The 19,080-nt window shown below is 37.9% G+C and overlaps 1 protein-coding gene across 3 annotated transcripts in view; it reads right to left on the bottom strand.

Moving 5' to 3' along the window:
* LOC117403648 (transportin-1) overlaps positions 1-19,080 on the bottom strand; it is a 43,354-nt gene extending 24,274 nt beyond the window's left edge. The window contains exons 1-6 of one of the 3 annotated variants that reach the window (XR_009307584.1): positions 18,978-19,080; positions 13,023-13,136; positions 9,940-10,015; positions 7,986-8,135; positions 7,193-7,299; positions 1,254-1,387 (exon numbers count right to left, since the gene is read on the bottom strand). Coding sequence is in view for 2 of the 3 variants with exons in the window: in XM_058990064.1 (XP_058846047.1) it covers positions 1,254-1,387; positions 7,193-7,299; positions 7,986-8,135; positions 9,940-10,015; positions 13,023-13,136; positions 18,978-18,986 (590 nt within the window). In the remaining variant the exon portion in view is untranslated. Of the gene's footprint in view, positions 1-1,253; positions 1,388-7,192; positions 7,300-7,985; positions 8,136-9,939; positions 10,016-13,022; positions 13,137-13,279; positions 13,431-18,977 lie in introns of those variants that run through there. The other 2 variants (XM_058990064.1, XM_058990096.1) reach the window with 2 other exon arrangements.

Raw genomic sequence — 19,080 nt, 5'->3', positions numbered from 1 at the left:
GTATATTGAGAAATCACTACCAGTTAATAATTAGATGGAAATTGAAGCTTTCAAATACTTCATCATAAAACAAACATTATGTTGGACTTGATCTAGGGTAGAACAGACAAACATTACTTTATTAGTTATTTTTTACTGGGGATGCATTCTTTAAATCTGAATAGCCATTTTGGTCGACAAGCACCAGGGCTGCTGTATTTTATTTCCTTACCAGTACTACAGTTTTTGAGTTTGTTTAAAGTTATGGATGAATGAATGAATGAATGAATGAATGAATGAATGAATTAGTTAATCATGCAGTTTGCAGATTTCCTTGGCTGTTTAACTCCAGATATAATATTTCCTCTCCCTCTTGCGACTGACACTGTAGCCTTGCAAGCACAAACAGAATTATATTTAGATTTACAATTTGCACAGGAACAGTTTTCATATATAATTTTACAGCTACTCTGTATAGTGTCTCAACACTTCAACATTTTGTATCACTGGTTTTGTTGCAGATCACACCCCCCTGATGTGAATGGATATAACCCCCTTAATAAAAGCAGGACAGTCAAGTCCCCCAGAGTAGCATTTGATGTGAATAGGCTCTTTTGGCTGTGAAAAAAAAAAATGAAGCTCATAGTAATAAACACAGAATAGCTCGAACTGCTGTGCAATGAGAGTATTTCCAACCCCCATATTAAAATACACGAACTTCGTTTCCCATAGCAACGCGGTAATATTACTGTTATTTTCTATCTGGTCAAAAGCAGTGTCAAAGATGTCACAAACTGACAGAGGAAAACACACACAACATTTTGTTTTTAAATCTGTGGCATTAAAACAGTATTAGGTCTTCACAAAACAAACAAACAAAAACAGATATGTGCAAGTAGCTTGGACATTTTAAAGGATTATGCAAAAAGACTGCAATATTCAGCCAAGCTGTTAAAGACTGTGGGTATAACTCACATAAATGAAAACTCAACTACAAATGCATGGGTCATTTGTCAGAGTTTCCCTAATGTATGCATGTGTGAATTATAAGGATTATCTTGTAAAGAGAAGGCTTTTGTATGGAGTGTACAGCATGCAAGTAGAGCACGGCTTGCGTGTTGCAGGCTATAAAACAAGTCAGCATATCTATCTATCTATCTCTATATCCACACACACTACTGCTCACAATATATTTTTAACCCACATTGGCTCCCAAGGGGAAGCAATATAATATTAAACTAACACATTTTTTAAATAATTGATGAAGGAGTTACCTAATTTTTGGACTGCTGTGTTTAAAGAACTGTAAGAATTTTGGTATCATGATATTCAGTGGTCGGTCAAGAATATCACTGTCCAGAATTTCAGCCGAATCTTCACAGATCTTCTGAAGCGCTCCAAATGCTCCCTGTAAGAGGCAAATTCAAACCTTAAAATCACTGATCATTATTCTTGTAACAATGCATCTTCAGTCTTGTTAGCATCGATTCATTCACTATTCACAGCACAGACCACTGACTCAAACATGTCATGTGCTGAAATATTTATCTAAAATACTCGTTACAGTCCAGTGTATGCAGTCTTATATTTAGTCCATGTACAAATTGAAGCAAAGCTCTCAGGATGTCATGTAATCGAGAGACAGAGAGCTCTGAATACACTACCTCCAGATAGTAATGCTCTCAATAATTCAAAGAATGTCCTAACCAAGCCTCATCACAAATGGCTAAGCAGTCCTCCAGATCAGAGTTTCCAAACCCTCGATGTAAATTTACACCTCCACATACCGATTCTCGTACTCTCAATAACCTGTGCTTACATTTTTTATTTTTATTTATTTTTTCATTTACAGAACGAACGTCATCCACAGAACAGTTTGGATCTGTAATAACCCCTCCACTTTATCTGTCACCAGGGACATTCATCCCCTGCAAGGGATAATAAAGAATCAGCTACGTGATTGACTGCTTTGAATTTCACTCTCTTTTAGAGTACACTGTCCTGCCAAACATTAACGCCCCTGTGGTCATGACTAGTAATTTGCGCCAGCTCCTGCAGACAGAACAGCTTGTACATGCCTGGGTATGAAGTCTGCGAGATTAAATGATGCATCAGGTACCATTCATCTTCATAATCCTCAAAACAGAACACTTGGGTTTACCCAACACCTCAAATGCCTCTTTATAGGGAGATAGATGCCATCTTTTGAGATAAAGCCATACAATTCACTGTCAAACAATGCAAAGTGAAAACATATTGTGCTGCATATCCCCAGAAAACAAAAGGTCTAGAGCAGTGGTACTCACTTGTGGCTCTTTTAATCCAGTGCAGTCCAAGACCTTACAAACAGGTTTTAATTTTTTTTGCAACTGAGAGCCTGATTGGAACAAAGGCCTGGACAGAACAAAGGCCTGGACTGAAAGAGCCACAAGTGAGTATCACTGATTTAGAGGTGACTTTGATAGAGATGCAAGAATTAAGTCTATTCATCGATTAATGAAAGTGTTGAGACACAGAAAAGCTGACCATATTTACTGCACATCTATCCTACAACACCTCCAAAGTCAATCTATTTTTCATTAACCCTTTGCGGTCCTATGTCGGACCCTGTCCGACATCATCAAAAAGAAGTCAAGCACAGGTCTCTAGTCGTTTTTGGCCGAGTGAGGCCAATAGAAGCCGAAAAAAAAGGAGGCAGATCTGAGCAATACACATAGTCCCTTCACCACAGACACAACACGGACATAAACAAACAAGATAGCTGCTTCCGCATCCAGCGCTCAAAGAATATCACAGACATTTGCAGAGCTTTTTGAGATGTTATAGTAATAAAATAATGACTCGGATAGCATTATTGAGGGGATTGGTGATAAAACGAGTGATCAGGAGATGATTTATCAGTATGCATGACTATGAAGAGATATGTGATAAATACAGAGAACAAGGGGAGTGGCTGGGCTGGAGATGCAGTATCGAGTGTCCTGTTGATATGCCATGCCTTTAAAACCTGTTTTATTGTGAATAAAAATTACTTTTAAACAGCAAGGGTGAAAATAAATTGGACCTGACACGCCTGACAGGCGCTGAATAAATGGACCGCAAAGGGTTAAACTGCAGTACAAAAAAAGAAAATCTTGTGTCTCCAGCCAAGAGCAATTCCTGTTTCAAGAAGCAAAACACTCAAACAAAACCTCTGAATGACACTATTTTTCTCTTCTATTTCGAGCACTGCTGGATCAGAAGCTTTAGCTGGTGCTGCTGTAAGCTCGGCATCACAAGGAAGCACAGGCAGCTTTCGTTTGCGAGCGATCAAGCTTGCCTTTACAAGAAGGTTTCTCATTGCTCATTCTATTTTTAAGGAGACACTAGGTTCAGCGTTTTCTTTTTCAGCGTGATAAAGACAACTCCTTGTTAACTGCAGCAATACAAAAAAAAAAACTCTTTTTAAAACTCATTCATTCAGTTTGGGGCCACCACACAAACATGCTTAATGGTGTTTTTTTTTCTGTTTCAATAAGTCAAGTGCAAGGTCATGGACATATTCATTCATTCATTTCTTAGCATAACTATACATATGTCCATTGCTGGTCATGTGATCCACTAGACCTATACAAGATGTATGCAACTATTCAGCAACAGAAAGGATCTCAGAGACATTGCAAGAGTAAATAGGGTGGGTGTCTGTGCAACTAGCTTTTCCCCTCAACATGGCCAATTGAACCATGAACAATTTCCAAGTTTAAAAGTACAATAATCACAGCCAATTCCTGTCGTATCAGTTCAGCTGCTGTCTCAGCACTTTGCTGTTCACAGAATTCAATTACAACTGGAAGTGGGCTAACCCCCAGACAACAACTCAAACCACAGCCAACAATGAAACACAATGCTGCAATTCAATCCATTTACCAATACAAAAAAAAACAAAAAAACAGAAAGCCTTACTTCAGCCTACTGCTGTATTCACATCTGAAACAATCTGCTCCCCAGCCATGCCTTTCTGTCCCCCTCTGCCCCCACTCGATGCACTGAGCCTTCATTCAGCAATCACTCACACACACAAAGGGTCAAGAGTTGTCTAACACAAAGGGAACTTACTGCAGAAACTCTGCCCAATGCACACCATTACTGTTTGAAATAGACTAAATCCGTAATATACCCATTGTTAGAACCTGTTTAAAACCCCTCCAATTGCCATCAAATGTAGCCTTTTGTTACAACACATTTACAGTAATATTTCATTCTTTCTTATGCATTTATCATTTTTCCTTAAATCACTAGTATAATACCTTCAAAGTTAATGAAATGGGCATTTCTACCACCTCCATACGAGTTCTCCCCATGTGGGGCACGAGTTGCACAGCTCTTCTCTTGCACGCACACTCCACCTACCCTGGGACCCTTTTCTCCATCACAAGGGGTTGATGCATCCAGCCACAAATGAAGGAAACACCGACCCAGAGTGTGGTCCAAGTGAGCTGGAAGGACTCCACATAGGGATTGCAAAAAGAACATTGCAGACAAATGCTTCCGAATACAGTATATTTAGTATTTTCGTGTTTATACTAGAGGATCAAATCACATTTCATGTGCAACACACACACACTAAGAGGCTCTACATGATGCAACAAATCCAAATAAAAAACGACTTCAAGACCGAGTTACTGAAAGCTCTTAAAAGGAACCTTTGAAGTACCTGTAGCACCTGCCTAAAGAGCATGAAGCCATTGTTCAATGCCACAATGAGTCACTGTGCTTGGCTATTACAGTGGATTTTATATAAAAACGTTTAAATCACACAATTAGGTTGTGCTGTGTGTATAATCTCCAAAGTGCTTTCAATTAAACAAATTGTCACCTTTTAATCTGTAGACAGGCAAGTTTTTCGCGTGGCCGATGCAGATCCACATTATAAACACATAAGCATAACAGTAGCGTGTAACGTCTTCGGGTAGGGTTTAAAAAAATAAAAATAAAAGGAACCCACATTTAATTTGAACATGGTGATGCTCTTAAACGATGTCATTGGGTTGCTTTCAATTCAAAGGAAATTGTTGGCTTTTAACTGGCCAATTATCATCATGTATGTTTTGCCTCATCTCAATTTAAAACTTTTAAACCTCAACAGCAATAGATCGAAGAATTGTAACATCGTCTTGCTGTAAAATAAAGGCACGCACACAGGGGCCACGCCCCCCCTGCCCCTATGCTGTCTCTGCCTGCATTCCGAGCAATATAATGGATTTTATTACTTTTTGAAAACTAACGAATATCCAAACTAATATTTAAATTATGAGCGAATATCCGAACATGAAAATCCTGTGTTTGTCCCAGCACTAATTCATTTATATATACATCTCCTGTGTGGTTTATACGGGTGTCATACCTGGCGCATGGAAAACACGTACTTCTGCTTTACTCTGTTACTACAGATCAATGAACTAAAGCGCAGAACAAAAATGAATGTCCTTTATTCCAATATTCTTGAATTCCTTTAGCTGAATATTTATACTTAAACCTTTGACTACCACCCATTATATTATTTCTCCATGTAAGGTCTAAAAGTGAATTGATTTTTTTACACCCACATTTATTTTTGATTACCATCTAAAGTGACTAACTGTCAAAGTGATTCACCCGTGTACACCGTTTCATGAACGTAATCACCGTCATTATCCCCTGTCAAATGAAAAAAGAAACAAGGACCAGGGGTCACAAATGGAGATTTGATAAAAGGGGCATTCAGAACAGAAAATAGGAGGCACTTTTCAAACACAGAATTGTGGGAGTCTGGAACCAACTCCCCAGCAATGTTGAGGCTGACACCCTAGGATCCTTCAAGAAGCTGCTTGATGAGATTCTGGGATCAACAAGTTACTACCAACCAAACGAGCAAGATGGGCCGAATGGCCTCCTCTAGTTTGTAAACTTTCTTACGTCAGTTTAAGCCGCTTGCTTCCGTATGGCGCAGGAGTCTCCAATGTAAACAAAGCAAGGCAGTATGTACTAGTGCGAGCGGCGATGGACAAAAATCACTTCAGAATGCCACCACTAAGCGACTGAATAAAAGCACATGTATTCTACTAAAGCTTTTTCCTTTAAGAGTGCAGCTAAATTCTTGATTATTCTTACTTTTCATACACATTTCTCATTGTTTACGACTCTGATTGGTGAAGTCATGCGTCAGATAAATTTGGTAGACACAGCACTGGCAGCTATCAGCCACTGAAAACTGTAATGCGAAACAAATGACTAAACAGGAATTCACTTTCTTACAAAATAAACTAGTACAGTTTAAATGCATGTGGTTTTATTTACTGTGCTAGGTGGAGGCATTCTGTTATTTTGAATCCATCCTATTCCCTCAAAACCATTCTTCACTGATCGGAAAATATTGTTTACTTTCAAAATCCTCGCCCACAAAGAAACAAGGGGTGGAATGCTAGTGTTGAACAGACAGGAGAGAAGAACCTCAACTGAACTGAGTGCAGCACACAGGAGAATCCCTTGAACAGTTACCAGTACCAAAACAAATCGAGGAGAATTCAAGGGAAACAATTACATTTTCAAAGAGAGTACAAAAAATCTCATCCTAGGCAACGTGTCAAATGTCATTGGAAAAATAAATTAAAACGTAAACACTGGGCATTGGTAGCGAGTTCACACACAACTGCTGACAGACCAAAGCTATTTCTTCATGGAGAACAGAACATGGCTATATGAGGGAGCTAAACTGGTAAAGCCTCCATAGACAGTGCACAAGCAAAGACCCTACGAATGCATGTTTATAAACTGGACATTATCTGTACTTAAAATTAAATTTATATATGAAAATACAACAAAACCACATCCTCAAATAAAAAAAACTCAAAACCTGAATATTGTTGAACTGACACTATGAATACATAGAAAAAGCAATTGTTCTAAACAAATTCAATTTAAAAACACCTACCAACAACCCATTCTTTAAACATAATTCCATGGTATTAAAGTTCCTACTTAACTGGAGGTCTTAATCGAAATGTGTATTTTCATAAGACCTTTGATTCAATTGTACATGGAAATACCTTAATATGGCAGCAGGGATATAGAGAGGCAACATGTGCACTAGTTTAGCTTTTTTTTTTAATTTATTTTTTTAGGTAAATATCATACAGGTATAGATAAATAGTGAGATAAGAGTATATTTTTACTCTCAGCGATTGAGAGAACTTACCTCACAGGTACTGTAATCCTCAGAGTCTAAAAGCACACATAACTTGGGAAGGAGTTCCGGCCAATTCTGTAGCTCTCCCTTTGAGGCAATAGTTGTGATCAAAATACCTAAAAGACAAAACAATATGTTTACATACTGCAGAATATATGCCGTTTGAATGACTATTTAACTGCATACTAGTCTTGATGATATAGCGCTTATCACACATACCCACAGAGACAGGGGTATAGTGGAGGCAGGCAGACATATCTCTTCAGAGTTTTGCACACCCAGCATTTCAAATATGTACTAAGGAAGAGATGTGTAGATATAGGCATACAATGTCCCAGAAATTGGATAGGCTTTCATTTCAACAGTCACAATGCAAGACCCTTATTGAAGAGTTTACACTAAGCAGAGAAGAAAAACGCTATAAGGGTGGGCGAAAATGTGTGACCCAGTTGTTTGTAGTCTACATCACACCCAACAACCACAATCTGATGCAACTATGAGACAAAGTGAAACTATAACAACGTTTAAAGAAATGGTGTCCCCTTTGTCAATACAAGGAATCCGAAAAGTAAAATAGCATGCCTGTAACCTATTTCATACAGATATTTTTTTATTCTACTTAATATATAAAATGTGTATTTAACGTATATTTTCTTGTTACTGCAGGATTCCACATGGCAATTGAACCTAAAGAGCGTGCATGGTTCCATTCATTACAATGGCCGAGGAGACACTCCTTGCAATGAAACGTGTCCTGAGATGCCCAGATTCCAAAAAGGTTGAGATGACATAAAAAACCCACCCACAGTGGCTCTTATCAACGGCGATGTGTCTCCAATGTTTTTTAAACACTCGTTTTTTATGAAGTCCGACACCCCATTTGGAAAGTTGTGAAAATGTGTCTTCACATTGTTTTTCAGAATCAGACCGCTAAGAGATCTGGTGGGTTCATCTGCAAAGGAAACATGAATAAAGGTCAGCTTAAGATCTAAGAAAATCTAGATCAGAAAATGCAAAAGGTATCAAAGACAACAGCACTACAAATAACCCAAATAATGAACATTTGGACAAGCCCTATATTCTTTTAATTATTCTATCTGGCAAAAACATGTGTTCTCCATTTAACTTTCAATCCAACTAAGTACTGTCTCCAAGCTTTGGGATATGACATTATTATTATTATTATTTGTTTATTTAGAAGACGCCTTTAGCCAAGGCGACTTACAGAGACTAGGGTGTGTGAACTATGCATCAGCTGCAGAGTCACTTACAACTACATCTCACCCATAAGACGGAGCACAAGGAGGTTAAGTGACTTGCTCAGGGTCACACAATGAGTCAGTGACTGAGGTGGGATTTGAACCGGGGACCTCCTGGTTACAAGCCCACTTCTTTAACGACTGGACCATACAGCCTCCAGTATCACAGGAATACGTACACACAGCGTTAGTAATAATGAGTTAAAGTTGAATATAATTACATGGCTAATTTACAACTGAACCCTGAGGCATGGGGTGTAGACAATGTTGTAACTACAGTAGCTTGAAGCGCCAACGTTACAAATCCAGGACCCAATTTACAAAGCTTTTAAAACACACACTTTTTTCCCTTAAAATGACACAAAATAATGGTCTGTGAACATGTAACAATCAATATCTGTATATTTGCAATCCCAAGGCTGCTGACGATCAAACGTCTGTGCAAAAGGATAGACCCACCAACACAAACATCCTCAATATCTGGTTAATGGCAAGATTTTGAAGTGTCTGTTTCATTGGATTGTTCCAATCCACAACCTGTATGTCCATCATTTTTTGAATTTGGTGGTACTCTACCAAGAATCACCCATGTCAAAACAAAACTCCTATTCATCATCCTAACCCAGATATACTGCTACTCAGTGTTGGACAGGTTTCAGTATGTGCTATGTACTGCATGTGCTTCTCTGTCATTAATATTGTTGAAACAGAAAACAGAGGTACTGGTATTTACTTAGAAGATGAAAATGTAGATGTTTGCCAAAGTGGCTGGCAGTACAATGAGGTATAGTACTGTACGCAGGAATCAGCAACTGTAGTGAGAATATCACGAAAGCCAAGCGGGATAGGTACTAAGACTGAGGTAGGGACCATGGTCCAAATTTATCAAGGCCTTTATGCCAAAACGCAGTTTGCACCATTTTTGTTATAATCGTGTCATGCGGATTGGCAATTTAATTACGTACGCAAACATTACCCGTCATCCTATTTCTATCATGGGCTACATTTCAGTGTGAAAACAACATTCTTCTTAAATATCCTGAAGGATAATGCCCCTTATCACTTCATACCAAATACACATTAATGTTACGAGTTGACACCAATAATGACTCACCCTAACAAACGCATTATTCATTTACGTTACAAAGTTTCAGATGTTGAAATAAATGTTAGTTTGCATCCAAGTATAATTTACTTGGCCAGTTTTTGATTGGTATTGTTGTCTTCAGTCACCACATGCATAAATCCACCACTGATCCAGGACAGAGTTCCATTAGAAGTGCAGCTATATGTGTACAGTAGGCCCTGTCATTTGCCCATAGTAAAATTATATTAGTAAAATCTTCAAACATTTATGAAAGGCATAACAAAACAATAAGAGGTGTGGTAAGCATATCTCAGCTTGAAACTACTACAGTAATACATGATGAATGCACTGCCCTGTGACTATTCACAAAATGGAAAGATAGAAAGAAAGAAAGAAACAGCCTCTCTTACCTTCCGATTTCAACTTTGTTAACACAAAGATCAAGTAGTTGTTGAAGTCTGGATACTGATTTAGCTGCTCAAGTTTCTAGAAGTCAGTGGTGTTAAGGAACATTGTAAGAACTGAACAGAAAAAAACACAAGTGATGTTTCATAGACTGAATGACGCAGACATTCATATAGACTCGAGTGTGCTTATTAATCTCCAGTAAAGTGAGCTGGGTAAAAAAAAATATATATATATATATATATATATATATATATCTATATCTATCTATCTATCTATCTATCTATCTCTATATCTATCTATATAAAACTGACCACTGGGGAGACTACAAATAATCTGCCAAATAGGATTGTATCTGTACAGTGTTTAATTAATATTAATATTTCTACTCAAAGTTGAAAAAGACCACGCTAATGGTAAAACTAATGGTAACTATATACATGAATTGTTGTATTTTACGCTGGTATGCATCTGCCTCTAGTCAATAACAAATAAGTAAGGCCCTGTGTAAAACGCGATTTCACAGGTTGCGCCGAAATTGTGAAATTATGCGATTTTTACAATATTCTTAAGAAATAAATACATTTCATAATTTGTATTTCATGCAAAAAAAAATCATTAACGAAATTATACTGCTATGCTGTGTGCCTGCGTGTACTATTTGCCATGCACAGTGCTGTGCAGTGATTCTGTCATGTGACTATGCAATCTAGGCAGGAAATTTAAAATACTATACAATGTAAACAAGAAAATTGAGGTCTCTAAAAAGGCTAAATGTGTCTGCAGCAGATCATTTACACAGAGATGGAGGGAAGATCTTCTGTAAATCCTGCAACGCTACTGTATCACTACCAAGAATCAGCTGTTGACAGCATTTAGATTCAAGTATTCACCGAAAGAGAAAGGCAGAAATCCAGAGCAGTATTACTGCTTTACTTGCAAAGAAACAAAAACCAGTGAGTCCACTGAAAACCACGAAGCACGAAACACATCACATTTGGACCAGACAGAGGCGTCTGTATGCGCAAATACACTTCTTGAAAAACTGGACAACCAAAAGTTATGTAAATTCTTCAGACTGAGTGTAGCAAAGTGCGATTCGTTCATCAGCCTAGCTGAGACATGAATACTTACCTAAAGATGCTGAGTATCACAAGCAGGAGATTATGGAATTGGTAAAACAGTCTGGTTGCTTGTCAGTGGTCACTGACGAGTCGACCGATGTCCAAGATCAGTATGTTTTACACATTGTATTTGTTTTGCAAGACCTAAATGGTGAACATGCATCTAACGTACTAGAACTGAAAGCTGTCCTTGCAGATACAATTACAACACCCTTTCACAAGCTAACTGTAAATTGCTTGAATAACTGTGACGTTGATTTTGATGATGTCTGTGCATTTATTTCTATATTTGATGTTTAAAAAAATAATAATAATCTGCACACAATTAATAAAATAGTTCTGTGCACATTCTGCGAAATACGATACTTTACCCGTGACACTGTCGTGAATTTTAAAGAAAATTTCCGTGATTTTCACAGGACCTTACACATAAGATGGCAAGTTAGATGTGTTGTGTTGTGCAGTGAACTACTTATCAACAGGTCTTCGCTACAAGAATACCAAATGCAATCATACACACGCTTTTGAAAGTTAGCAAGTTCCAATAATAATAAACATGCCAATCATACAGAGTAAAATTCTTGTGTTAGGGATAAGACAATGCGCTCACAATGTACGCAGTTATTAATGATGATCACTAACGACAAAGCCCTAACCATGGGTCTGGATCATGCAGTGCTATGCAATCTGTATCAAATGTAGAAATGACTAAAAGTAGCAATGACAAACTGAATACAAGTTACTGTCTAATAGTACAGCTATGGCCAAAAGTTTTTAATCATCTAGAATTTTTTGATTGAAACATGATTTTATAAAAAGAAATATAAATTTAGATATTTTATTTAACATCATGTAATCAAAAGAACTACAAAATGATATCGCAAAAGTCTACCAGAGCAGGGGTGCTGGAACTAGGGGTGCAGCAGACTTTGCATGGCTTCCATCATGGGGTTACAGTTTTGTGCAATGGCTTTCAGCACCCCCACTTTAAAAATGGTCCCAGTGCCACTGACCAGAATCCATAATAGTACAGTATTTCATGTTCGAATCAAAATGTGTTAATTCTATAGGGTGATAGAACACTTTTGGCCATAGCTGTAGGCCCAGGTGAACAAGTCCCTCCATACATCGCGACATTATACTACAGGCGAATGTAACTCGTTATCATTAACATAGTGTATGCCAACAACAGGCTTCAAGAAAAATAAATACAGTCAATCCAAATAGCCTTGATAGTGTGTATAGACAGTATTCATATCTACAGCGTCTAACATATTACTGTTGTACTGACATCGAGTATAAAACCGTCATACTGGAGTGACTCACAGCATACCGACTGTAGAAAGGCAGCTATTCTGCCATCACCCAGCTTGGTTTATTCGGGAAATTCTACGCAACGCCGGGGATAGTAGACGCCTAACACATAGTCGTACGGGTACGATAAGCAAATCCACAGAAAAAAAAAATAATTCATAAAAATAAAACATATTATATATATATATATATATATATATATATATATATATATATATATATAATCTGCAATATTGATGTGTTAAAATTATTTTGTTCCACTCGAATAAACAATATATTTACCTGGTCCATGCATGCTCGAATCGGTAAACTACATTTACAAAAAAAAAGGCACAATCCATCGCACTTGCATCACAGATTTGTTAAGAGGAGGCTAACCCCTCAAACCATTCAAATCATAAGCAGACAATATTTAAAAATACAATAAAAAATAACTTTAACTATAGTTAAAAGAAAACAACAACCCGCTGTTCAATTACTATTGGTATCGAGCAACCCGCCGAGCCGAGTAGTGTGGTTCTGCATCCCGGTTATTACAAAACCTCAAATGATATACTCTGTACAACACGAGAATACACCCCACACATCTCTTCCGATCGTCCCTGATCTGCTCTTAATATTATTAATAGCAGCATTATTAAAAAGGATGCTTGCTGGACGGTTCGTTGTGTGGAGGTATCCGGAGACTGGGACTCTTTCAGAAGCTGTAGAATTTGCTGAAGTCCTTGCTCATCTGGTTTCCACTCGTACTCCATCTTGGTTTGCTGCAATGAGATCAGACACACAATACAATTTGGGATGAAAAAAAAAATAACAGATGACCTTCAATTAACACGGAAATCGGTGCTCCTAGCTCTAATGTACCCTGCCAGACAGACAGCCACACACGTAGTCGCTATACACACACCTGTGTTTTGTTCTTTAGTGAATGTTATAAGCTAAGTTGTACAGGCCTGAAATCGCACCAACATTCAGCTTTGCAATAAGACCCGATCAGGCGGAGTCATGGCGCATTTACAATCCTGCCCTAGAACATGCACGCGATTTCCGCCGGGTCCTAGCGCTCATCGAATTCGAAACATGGGCAGGTTATTGCTAAATATAATACTGCTACGTACAGAGACCCTCGGGCGAATTTGTAAACACTGAGGAGAAAACCTTGATTTCAAAACGTTGAACACGTTCCTTAATTGTTGTAAATACCCCATGTAGTTGGATACTACAGTAGTTTTTAAAAAACAAATACAGACTGTTAAAAAAATTAATAATAATTTTTACAGATCAGCTGTAGAATTGATGCAGACATGTACTTAATTCAAAATCGGTCAATGATGAAAACGACTGGCAGCAGAACAAGCAAAAAGAACAGACCTACCACTCGCAAGATCTGCTGTGTCACTGGCAGAAAGCAATGGCCCAGCTGGGAAGAAATATGCAGGCAGACCCCGCTTAGTACCCCGTGGTCCACAATGTGCAACATGCTGAACTGAAGACAGTGTACTACATCAATAATAACAAACACAAAGTCAAATAACAACACACTGGCTAGTGTAAAACGAACATCACCTCATTCCTCATTAAAATGCTGTTCTACTGCTGCTCTAGTTATACATAATTCAATTTCACACAATAGCAAAGGGTCATTTTACCAAGATGATTCCAAACTTGAAAAAATATCTGTTTGTCTACATCTAAAAGAGAATAAGTAACCTGCCAGGACAGTCGCTGTTTTTGTAAATGGATACACACTGTAACCATGAGAACATGGGTGAAAGTGATGCGCACAAGGTCTTTACAGCACAATGCAATTTGCAATTTGTTTTGTATCAGAGTTTTGCTGCTACTCGTACCTTTAAATGCTTAAAAGAGTTGCTTGTTACTAAATTACATTACCAGCTTGGTTCTCTTTTCACACACAAAACAGTTAAGCACATTGCATTTTGGTGTAAAGCCCTTGGTTATCCAGGCACTGTGTGTTTATTTACAATGTAAAGTGTTCAAGTAACTATCTGCTGTTCAAGCACTGATCAATTCCTGTGACCCAACCCCATTCACACGCTGTATATGTACTGTATACAGGGCTTGAATTTCAGTTTTGTGTGCTGGGGGGATTTCCCCCCTATGCTGCAGCCAATGGGGGGGGATGCCAAAATTTTTGTGGGGAATGGCAAAAGAAAAGAATGATACTGCATCATCATTCACACTGGTGTTGCTTAAAATAAGCTGCTTTCAGGAGACCTACAGCTGTTTATCACTGTGAGACAGAGCACTCTCCATTGCCTGACGTGAAGTTTTTGCATGCAGCAGAAGAAAAAGGTAATTTTCCTTTTAACCAGAGCTCCGTTTTTTTTTTTTTTTTAACTCTTTACACTCAGCCCTATTTCTGCCTGTTTTTCACTGTTTTCATGTATGTATGTTTAACTACTGGACAGTTTGTACTGCATGCATGTAACATATCAAATGAAAGGCCACAACATTTCCTTGCATATTATGCAACAGGATCAGGCATACTATATGTGGTAGAGATGAGTATATATGTTAAAAAAAAAAAAATCATGTTTGTGGTCACTGCTAAGGCCTATATATATACTGTAATCATAGGCTCCAAAAAAAAAACACTGCACCATTGAACCTCAATATGAAATTAACATGGGGGGGGGGGGGGGGGAGAGAAAGCTGAGCTTCCAAGCTTTCCAACGATACCGTCCCTTTCTGTCTAGCTGCTACGGAGCAAAAGCTCAAAACGAAACCTAAGCTGTGAACTCTGTCACATGATGAGAGGCTTAACTTCAGGCGATCGTAGTTCCGGCTAGGAGTACCGCATACATAGTGCCTACAAAGGTACCACGAAATGTTCCTGTCAGGACAACTGAGGAAGTCAGCAACTCCGGTCACTTTTTTTTAAAGTAACAAAAACGCTTGTTCACTGCCAAACATTAACCACTTTAGATGTGCAATGGCTGCAATATAGGATATTGACCTTAGGTTTAGGGTTTCAGTGTTGGGAGAGGATTATTCATTGTTTTATTAACAATAATATGATAACCAATCAGAGTGCAGTATCCTGACAGGAACATTTGGTGGTACCTTTGTAAGGATAGCTACCGCATACACACACTGAATACGTCTTTGGAAAGCCCCGAGTCTGTACTTTTAACAAGCCATGAAGCAGGTAGGTGGCTTTTACGGTGCCTGAGCAATATGTGCGTAACCTTCGGTGCGCTGGCGCCCCAAAATGAATGGGGCTGAGTTTAAAGAGTTAAAGCGAAAGTCACCGCTTGCAAAACAACACCTAGATAGACTTAATATCGTGTTTTTTTTCAAAACTGTTTATTTACTGCAATGTACTGAGTTTCTATAATCCTTAAAGATAGTGGCCGAGAATCATGTACGAGAGAATAAAGTCTTGCGGTACTTAAAATATGCAGCAATACTTTTATTTATTTATTTACTTATTTATTTTAACCAGAACTACTCAGAATGCGACTCATAGTGCTTTCGTCACTGACACCCACTTCCTTATAGATTGTTGTAGTGTTTCAGGCATTCTAAATTGGGCTTTTCCTGCAGTGAAAGTTGCAGATATGCGGGAGCAACTTGGAAAATGCGCGATTCCCGCAATCCCGCTCTGGAATTCAAGCCCTGTGTATAATTAACATCTATTCAAAAAACAGAACACCAGTGACTGAACAAGACTTGAACTCAAAACATGAAACTGTGGTGCCTTTGATGAAAGGGTTTAAAGAAAAAGAAACTTAAATTATTCTGAATTAAAATTCCATTACCAATCTCAAGGGTGAGAATTGAAGCATGGAAACGGATTCTTAATTCTTTATTCAGTATCAGGATTTTTATTGCCGGGTTTTAATTTCATTTTGATGCTCCTAATCGCATCAGTTAAATTGTCACATTATGAAAGGGAGCAAACATTATAATGTTCCTAAATATACTTAAATGCATTATACAGAACAGATATCTGATAATGGCCTATGGTAGGTAAACAGGCCAATTAAGTATGGAATTTTAAGCATGCCCCTCTTCTGAAAGCAGCACATCAAAAATGACTTGATTTGATGCTAGTACATCATATTTTATTGAGTTTTAATTAAATTATTTGAACAATTTCCCTACGACTTGAAACACGTGTTCCATTTGGATACGGGGTTCCCAGGTGCATACTACTTTTTGCACCAATGGCATTTAGAATAAATGCTGCTTCTTCACATTCATGGCACTCAATTTAGAAGGAGATGGTTATCACTTGGGAACAGGACTATACTGTGGAAAGGAGGAGGGGAGCAGTCCTAACTGGTTAGCCTGCTGTATTAACATAACATGCAGCGTGGAATCCAAATGCACTGGGAAACAAAGGTCTAGTTTTCCTTACAAAGACAAGAGACCTCACTGTACTCCAGTTAAACTAAAGCAGTATTTCTATCCAGGGTTAAATCTTGCAGGGTCTATTGTTGAGGTGCTTTATAACAATCTGCATCTGTTCAGCTTTTAGTTTTAACCGGAGAATAACACATATGTTCAATTAGAAGTTATCTGGCCAGGTACGAATGTTTTTTTGGGGGGGGGATTTGTTTTTCATTTAACTCATCATTATTCAAAGATCAGTATCTTCAAATATATGTTTTAATACGCAGGAAGCCCCACAAGTACAGTGGTACCCCCACAAGAATAAAAGCAATGCTTATGTTTATGCTAATATAATAACATTCATGAGTATTGGTAAACTGATTTGGTGATCAAACTACATTTCATTTATGACAAAATGTTTACAGCATGTCCCAGTTGTTTGCATTTGAATGCTCTATAGTATGTTTCCCCCCTTCTTTTCAATAAAAGTAATCCAATGCTAATTTCTTTAACTTGCTATTAGCAGCATTAGGTGCCATTTTGATCTGCTAACTACATAATGATTTTCTTTCTGAAGGTCAGGGCTTACTCTCTGATAATGGATTCCTGTCCTCCCGGTTCACATGATAAGCTCAATTATTGTCATTTATTTTATTTTTTTGCACCAAGAGACTACTCTCTGATTAGGTGGATATCTGATATTCACTTACTGTACATAAAACAGTCTGCACAATCCCATCAGCCAAACCTCTTCAAAATAAAACCCTGACTTATCTAAATAAATGATAACGCAATGCAGGGTTGCCTGTAACTGAATTACAGTAGGTCAGAATCTAGGCTAGAAGCCAAAATTATCCCACAAATTAGGCTTTAGCAGTCAAGCTTTCCCTGCCCACTGAGGATACTCTTCCTTTCAACAAGCCTCTGCCAGACTGAAAGCACTTTCAAGCCATCTATTTATAACAACACAATTAACATGAATTGGCTTTTAGTCTTCTAATTTGGTTTGTATTGTTCGACTGATGGTAGTATTAAGCAATACCTCCTAAGTGAGTCTTGTACCAGTCATTACTTTTTAAAATGTTTTTGAACAGAATAAATGGAAAGATCGATTAGCAGATCATGTCATAAAAGAAATGCCCAATTACAAACACACAGGTCCATCCACATTTTCCATAATGGAAATTTGTACAGGAAAATAAAATATCCATGTACTTAATCTAGTGTCTCTATCAGTCAATTCAAAAAATACAGTTTATCCAATTCTAAAGCTATCATCTTTTCTCTATTGCTTCCTCTATCTGGTGTTGTTCTTGTTCGGAGCTGGCCATGTTGTTTGATCACTACTCGTTTACATGCACAAGGAATCAATACTTTTGTAATTGATTCTAGTAACCCTTTAAGGTACAAGGGACATACGGTATGCACCCCACCAATACAAATCATACTAACTTTCTTATTTTTGCAATGAGGCGCACCACACAGGGTTTGAAATGTACTGACAGGCTGGATCTGGTCATTCAAATGGTCAGATTCCTCGAGATACTTAAGTAAGTCTCAAATGTATTTTAAGAATAAACCGTTTGAACCACTGCTCAATTCTGTGTGTACCTTAAGGGGTTATGACAAACTCAATTAGGTTTGGAGGAATCATTGTTTCTTAGCCAACTTGACACCCTCAACCTCAACGTCAATTCTACTTGTGCTGATTCAGCCAATAACCACCTAATAACTCTACTAGGAATAACACCTCTGTTCCACACAGGTCTAACACCCTGCAATGTTTTACGCAATTCCTCGCTGCCTTATAGTCATAGAAATTGCACTAACCTGCCCTCATTCTCATGTGGTTCATTTGCAAGCCTATTATGCGTACAAGAGCCACTGGTGGCAACGCGATAATATTACTTCAATTTGACTGTCCTGGAAGACGCTGCCACTTTAATTTTTTTGAGTTAACAAAATGTGTATGAGGTACCATTAAATTCAATTTTCAAAGGTTTTATTTAAATTCAGATTATGAAAAGGTAGGAAAATGCTTCGTTTGTTTTACCAAGCAACAAGATACATTATTTTTTTTTTTGCTATCTGCGGAATGAAAACGTGACATACTATAGACCCTACTTCCTAAAGAAAAAAAAAAGAAAACAGAAACAGGATGCTTAACGATCAGCTACAAAACAGAATTAATTACTTAACTGTAAATATACGCAACAACTGGAAATGTAAATAGTTACACTTACCCAAACCATCACAAAGAATGTGACCCCAAGTGAAAACGTCCACAAGAAGTTAATTTGGTTTCTACCTTCCTGGTATTCTTTCTGATATGCTGTGTCTTTTCCC

The sequence above is a fragment of the Acipenser ruthenus genome, chromosome 1 (genome assembly GCF_902713425.1).
Source record: "Acipenser ruthenus chromosome 1, fAciRut3.2 maternal haplotype, whole genome shotgun sequence".
Lineage (NCBI taxonomy): Eukaryota > Metazoa > Chordata > Actinopteri > Acipenseriformes > Acipenseridae > Acipenser > Acipenser ruthenus.
The sequence above is the reverse complement of the archived record's forward strand: the minus strand, read 5'-3'. Positions and strand labels throughout refer to the sequence as shown.